Here is a 7,245-nt window from a genome sequence, read left to right as displayed (position 1 = left end):
GTGAAGCTAGCCACAATAAGCATTAGCCACAATAATGGAATTTGCGGTTTTCATTCAAAATAATAGTTCCTCATTGAACCTGATCGGAACGGATACAAATAGTGGAATAATGTTATATTTGGACTAGATAATGCTAGACAAGGTTGAAATGTTGTATAAATAAATCCAATAATTAATTAATTTGACAAAAAACATTAAAAAACACTTTAATTGGGGAGGATGGGCTCATGGCAATGGCTGGAGCAGAATCAATGCAATAGTATCAAATACATCAAACACGTGTTGGATGCCATTCAATTTGCTCCGTTCCAGCCATTATTTTGAGCTGTCCTCCCCTCAGCAGCCTCCACTGCTGTGGATGTATTAGATAATTGCATTTGGGGCCTACACATATGCACTGTACAGCCTTACCTATGAAGTTTGCACTCATGAATTGGGCATCCGCCTACTACTCAGTGACACCCAAAGATTACAATTCCAAATTAAGTAAGCAAAGAGTTGATAAGGTTGTATGGTGCATATATGTATTCCCCCATTGCAATTGTGCAGTCTCATACATTTAACTGTTTTTTTCATTGACAGTTCATTGTCAAATTAATAAATTATTGTATTTATTTGTAAGTTATATAACAACAGTCCAAACTTGTTTAGCATTATCTATTCCAAATATGGCATTATTCCACTATTTGGATCCGTTTGGATCCGTTTCAATGGGGGGCTTTATTTTGAAGGCGAACTGCAAATTCCACTATTGTGGCCAATCACTCTGACTGCCACATCAGTTGCTCCTATCGCACATCTACTTCCTAGTCTCCGACAGCCAATCGCTTGGCCGTGAATCCAACAACGTAATTTACGGGGCTCATCAGGCTAGGTTGCATCGAGTCTGCATTACTGGGTTCCATAGAAATCTTGACAGTTTCACAGGTGAGAGAGACGTCGTGGGTTAAGCTGCTAGCTCCGGGGTTGTTTTACTTTCTCTTTCAGTTCACCGGTCCTACCATACGCTTCGAGTCTGGGGTTGCCACAGTCAAAAAACACGAACTCCAAGTCCTATCACCACGGCACCATGAGCAGAAAGAAAAAGGACTGGAAGACAGAGAAAGGTAAGAAGACTTATTTTGGGGTTGGGGACCATTACAATGAATCTGTACCATCATCTCTCTCCATGTCTCCCATGCCTTTCCAGCTTGACCGTCTCACATAGACTATCTATCTGACAGTCCAGGATATCGGTGAGCACCGGCTGTTGATTATAAGGCACTTATTATAGGGTTGGCTACATACACCAGCATCCCGACATATGCGAGCCCGCGAAGCCTACAGATGTTGCGCTAAGCAGGATGCGCCTGTGCCTCTGCCTGGTACCGAACCATATAAGACAAACGCACAATTACCACACCGCTGCTGTCATAACAGTAACCCACGTTTAGTTTACACACATATATACACACGGTGCGTTTGGGGACTTTAGCAAGGCAATACAGCAGCTACTCGATGCTTGTCTAGTAGGCCGTGTATTTCTGCAAGTTCACCTGTTAGAATGAATGACAATGGCTCTCAAGAAAGAGCCCGGCTATAGATAAATAGTTAGGTAGGTAGCTAAGTCTATCATGGCATGAAGGGGCTATTGTAAACAGTTAGCTTATGTGTAATATGAGCCTAATGTTTTGTCTATGATACTATTTTATTATTATGAATAACACATTATGCTACATAGATATAGAGGTAATAATAACTGTTATAGTTACAGTGTTGTCAGTATTTATCATGGGCTTAAGTGTGTTTTATTTGTCTATTTTCTTCTAACCATTCTTAAACACTTTCCTCAGGTCCGGTAGATTAACATACTGTAGTGTATATATTTATTACTCTAATGTATACCAGGCAATATGTAGCCCACACACAACCCACTGCCCAGTAGGCTATTACAAAACAATCGTCATCTCTAAGAATTCTGTACCATTATAAAGTGTTAGGCCTAGTCACACCATTATAAAGTGTTAGGCCTAGACACACCATTATAAAGTGTTAGGCCTAGTCACACCATTATAAAGTGTTAGGCCTAGTCACACCATTATAAAGTGTTAGGCCTAGTCACACCATTATAAAGTGTTAGGCCTAGACACACCATTATAAAGTGTTAGGCCTAGTCACACCATTATAAAGTGTTAGGCCTAGACAAACCATTATAAAGTGTTAGGCCTAGTCACACCATTATAAAGTGTTAGGCCCAGTCACACCATTATAAAGTGTTAGGCCTAGACAAACCATTATAAAGTGTTAGGCCTAGTCACAGCATTATAAAGTGTTAGGCCTAGTCACACCATTATAAAGTGTTAGGCCTAGTCACACCATTATAAAGTGTTAGGCCTAGTCACAGCATTATAAAGTGTTAGGCCTAGTCACACCATTATAAAGTGTTAGGCCCAGTCACACCATTATAAAGTGTTAGGCCTAGTCACACCATTATAAAGTGTTAGGCCTAGTCACAGCATTATAAAGTGTTAGGCCTAGTCACACCATTATAAAGTGTTAGGCCCAGTCACACCATTATAAAGTGTTAGGCCTAGTCACAGCATTATAAAGTGTTAGGCCTAGTCACAGATGCTCTCATTATAGCTTACAATATAGCTTACAATATGTTACTATAAGGCACTTTACGTTTATATTTTAGTCAATTAGCAAGCACTCTTATTCAGAGCGACTGGCAGGAGGAGCAAGTAGGATTTAGTGCTTTGCTCAAGTGGGGGCTCCCGAGTGGCGCAGTGGTCTAAGGCACTGCAGTCCCTGGTTTGAATCTAGGCTGTATCACATCCTGCTGTGATTGGGAGTCCCATAGGGCAGTGCTCAATTGGCCCAGCGTCGTCCAAGTCATTGAAAATAAGAATTTGTTCTTAACTGACTTGCCTAGTTAAATAAAGGTTACATTTAAAAATTTTAAAAAAGGGCACTTCTGCAGATTTTTTACATAGTTGGCTCGAAGATTTCGAATCAGCGACCTTTGGTTATTGGCCAAGTGCTGTTAACCGCTAGGCTACCTGCCGCCCACCAACTGTAATCAAGGTTCTCCCCTGCTCTGTTTTGTAAGTTTGCCGTATCATATGCACTCTTCACTGGCTGTTCACCTCCACACACAGTATAAACAGGGATGGCAGGTAGAACAATCTCTGACGTAATCAAAGAGCTGAAATAACTCCCTTTTTGTTAGTAATGAATAGTAATGCAGACCAGATCTTTCAGTGTTCCCCCTCTCTTCTCAGTTCTCATCACATTGTATGTATAAGTAGTCTGGTGAAAATTTGTTTGTGAGAGCGACAGACCTTTGAAGGGCTGTAAACCAAAGCACACTATTGTATTTAATGACCAGTTAAAACTTTTCCCCTCCTTTAGTCATTAATGTAGAAAAAACTACATCAGTCTGGGGAATGGAGGAAAATGTTTAACAGTTTTAACCATATGGGGGTTGGAGTGGCTTATGGAGTGGCTTATGGAGTGGCTTATATAGTGACTGTAATATTCTTAGCTCAGCCTCACCTGAAAATCATGTCACTTATTTCAAGTCTTACTTGAAAACTTTGTTTTACAAACACAACTTCCTGCATTATATTAATGAATTCACTTTAAAACATTTTTTTTTATGTATACATCACTGGCAGGTAGTATACTGCCATAAATACAGGAAAATACATGAAGTGCTGGTAACATGTAACAATGCTCTCATCAGACAAAAATTGCCCAGCAGAAATCTGGGAACCTAGCTCACCTCACCTCATCTCGCCTCAATCGCCAAACTCCTCTCTCTGGTGCTGTAACAATATTCTGAGCCTGGATGTCCAGACTGTCCTACTATGATATTCCACGCTCACTCATTTGTTTGTGTGACAATTTTTTGTTTTTGTTACTTTGTTACTTAAATTTACATTTTTGTTCTAAAATGGACTATTATGTTCTAAAATGGAGTTGTTCGTTCAAAAATTGACTTATGTCCTAAAATTGAGTAGTTTGTTCTAAAATTTACTTATGTTCTAAAATGGAGTAGTTTGTTCTAAAATGGTCTATTTATTCTTCTCTTCAGACAGAGTGTTGAATATGTCATTGGAGGAGAGGCGTAAGGAGTACCGTCGGTCTGAATATGTACCTCTGGACCAAATCAACACCTGGAAACAGTCTCAGAGTACAGAAGGTGAGAGATACACTCAGAGGCCTTGTTCGAATTCTTCAGAAATCCTTCCTTCCTTCCTTCCTTCCTTCCTTCCTTCCTTACTTACTTACTTACTTACTTACTTACTTTCTTGAAGTAATCACAAGTCTGAATTGGTAGAGTATTGGTGAAAGTGACCTTACATTTATCCAATCACTAAAAAATATGTGCTTATCTCAAGGAAACAAGGAAGGAAGGATGCATTTCTAAAGTATTGGAACAGGTCCAGAGATCCCCACCAGAGCCTGAGCCTATTGATGTGGAGACTGCTGACTAATAATCACACTAAGCGATGAATCTGAACAATGAATAAGCTAGTTCACCTGAAGAGACATTCAAAGGGAACAACTTTCCAATTTCAATCTTCAACTCTAGCCTTTAAATTATTGCATTTACTTGTAACCTCATGACATAACAGCTTAATAACACTGTCATAAGATTGACATAACCCTTCAAGGCCACCATCTTACGCTTATGACAACTAGCAAAGCAACTTTGCTGCTCTGTGTAATGCACTCCCATTAATAGTAACAGCGTCTGCTAAATTACTAACATGTAAATATCTCTTAGCCTCTGTGTCACACTGCGGTTAGTTTTTTTTGTGGCTTCCATAAATGTAATTGGCTGCATCATTTCCGACCTCCCATATATATTTCTTTGTAAATATATACAAAAGATATACAGTACCAGTCTAAAGTTTGGACACAACTACTCATTCAAGGGGTTTTCTTTATTGTTAATATTTTCTACATTGTAGAATAATAATGAAGACATCAAAACTATGAAATAACACATATGTAATCATGTAGTAACCAAAAAAGTGTTAAACATATCAAAATATATCTTCTAAGTAGCCACCATTTGCCTTGATGACAGCTTTGCACACTCTTGGCATTCTCTCAACCAGCTTCACCTGGAATACTTTTCCAACAGTTTTGAAGGAGTTCCCACAAATGCTGAGCACTTGTTGACTGCTTTTCCTTCCTTCAATTGCGTTGAGGTCGGGTAATTGTGGAGGCCAGGTCATCTGATGCAGCACTCCATCACTCTCCTTCTTGGTCAAATAGCCCTTACACAGCCTGGAGGTGTGTTGGGTCATTGTCCTGTTGAAAAACAAATGATAGTCCCACTAAGCACAAACCAGATGGAATGGCGTATTGCTGCAGAATGCTTTGGTATCCATGCTAGTTAAGCCATGCTGGTTGGGTGCCTTGAATTCTAAATAAATCACTGACCGTGTCACCAGCAAAGCACCCCCACACCATCACACCACCACCTCTATTCTTCGCTGTGGGAACCACACATGCGGAGATCATCCATTTACTACTCTGCATCTCACAAAGACACGGCGGTTGGAACAAAAAATCTCAAATTTGGACTCATCAGACCAAAGGTCAGATTTCCACCGGTCTAATCTCCATTACTCGTGTTTCTTGGCCCAAGCAACTCTCTTCTTCATATTGGTGTCCTTTTAGTAGTATTTTTTTTGTTGTTGCAGCAATTAGACCATGAATGCCTGATTCACACAGTCTCCTCTGAACAGTTGATGTTGAGATGTTTCTGTTACTTGAACTCTGTGAAGCACTTATTTGGGCTGCAATTTTAGAGGCTGGTAACTCTAATGAACTTATCCTCTGCAGTCCTCATGAGAGCCAGTTTCATCATAGCGCTTGATGGTTTTTGCGAGTGCACTTGAAGAAACTTTCAAAGTTCTTGAAATGTTCTTTATTGTCTGACCTTCATCTCTTAAAGTAATGATGGACTGTCGTTTCTCTTTGCTTATTTGAGCTGTTCTTGCCATAATATGGACTTGGTCTTTTACTACATAGGGATATCTTCTGTATACCACTACTGCCTCAAACGCATTAAGAAAGAAATTCCACAAATTAACTTTTTACAAGGCACACACCTGCTAATTGAAATGCATTCCAGGTGACTACCTCATGAAGTTGGTTGAGAGAATTCCAAGAGTGTGCAAAGATGTCATCAAGGCAAAGGGTGGCTACATTGAAGAATCTCAAATCTGAAATATATTTTGATTTATTTAACACTTTTTTTTGTTACTACGTGATTCCATATGGGTTATTTCACAGTTTTAAAGTCTTCACTATTAGTCTACAATGTATATAATAGCAAAAATAAAGAAAAACCTTGGAATTAGTAGGTGTGTCCAAACTTTTGACTGGTACTGTATATATATAAAAAATATATACACTACCGTTCAAAAGTTTGGGGTCACTTAGAAATGTTTTTGTTTTTCAAAGAAAAGCACATTTTTCCATGTCCATTAAAATTACATCAAATTTATCAGAAATACAGTGTAGACATGGTTAATGTTGTAAATGACTATTGTAGCTGGAAACAGCAGATTTTTAAAACAAAGACATTTCTAAGTGACCCCAAACTTTTGAACGGTAGTGTATGTTCGTTTATTTTCCCCTAACCCTACCACCCTCCCCTAATTGGTGTAAACTAATGGACAACAACACTTAGGCTTCTACTATTTTACAATAGTTATCTTTTATTTGTTTTTAGTCCCATCCTTCAGCTACACTCAACCCCTCCCATCCATCAACCCTGTGATGTTTAATTCATGGGAAAAGACAACTGCCCTTCAAGGGAAGAGACAAGGACAGAGGAATCAATCCAAGCCTGTAATCTTTTCAGTTTGCCCAACTCGCTTATAAAGTTAGCATTGTCTTGGAAAATAAAATGTTATCGTCGAGTTGTCAATGCCTGTGATGATTAAAGTTTTTATATCAGATTGTACAATTTATCTCTTGACTAGACTACACTAGTTTGGCCACATAATAACAGCAATAATAATATATTACATTTGTAAGGTGCTTTTCATTACAAGAATAATCTCAAAAGTGCAGAAAATGAAACATTTACTGTAGTAAAATGAATGAATATATAAATAGTATAATATAACAAAAAACTATCAAAGTCTAGGAGGGTAGGCCAGCCAGTACCTGTATAGATACATTTATACACACACACACACACACACACACACACACACACACACACACACACAC

The 7,245-nt window shown here is 38.8% G+C and overlaps 1 protein-coding gene across 2 annotated transcripts in view; it reads left to right on the top strand.

Moving 5' to 3' along the window:
• Positions 1-776: 776 nt before the first annotated feature.
• macrod2 (mono-ADP ribosylhydrolase 2) overlaps positions 777-7,245 on the top strand; it is a 1,190,608-nt gene continuing 1,184,139 nt past the window's right edge. For both annotated transcript variants that reach the window (XM_036960545.1, XM_036960544.1), the window contains exons 1-2: positions 777-1,106; positions 4,079-4,186. In XM_036960545.1, coding sequence (XP_036816440.1) covers positions 1,070-1,106; positions 4,079-4,186 — 145 coding nt within the window. In that variant the 5' untranslated portion in view covers positions 777-1,069. The remainder of the gene's footprint in view (positions 1,107-4,078; positions 4,187-7,245) is intronic.

Source organism: Oncorhynchus mykiss, chromosome 23, assembly GCF_013265735.2.
Source record: "Oncorhynchus mykiss isolate Arlee chromosome 23, USDA_OmykA_1.1, whole genome shotgun sequence".
In the NCBI taxonomy this organism is placed as follows: Eukaryota; Metazoa; Chordata; class Actinopteri; order Salmoniformes; family Salmonidae; genus Oncorhynchus; species Oncorhynchus mykiss.
The sequence above is the reverse complement of the archived record's forward strand: the minus strand, read 5'-3'. Positions and strand labels throughout refer to the sequence as shown.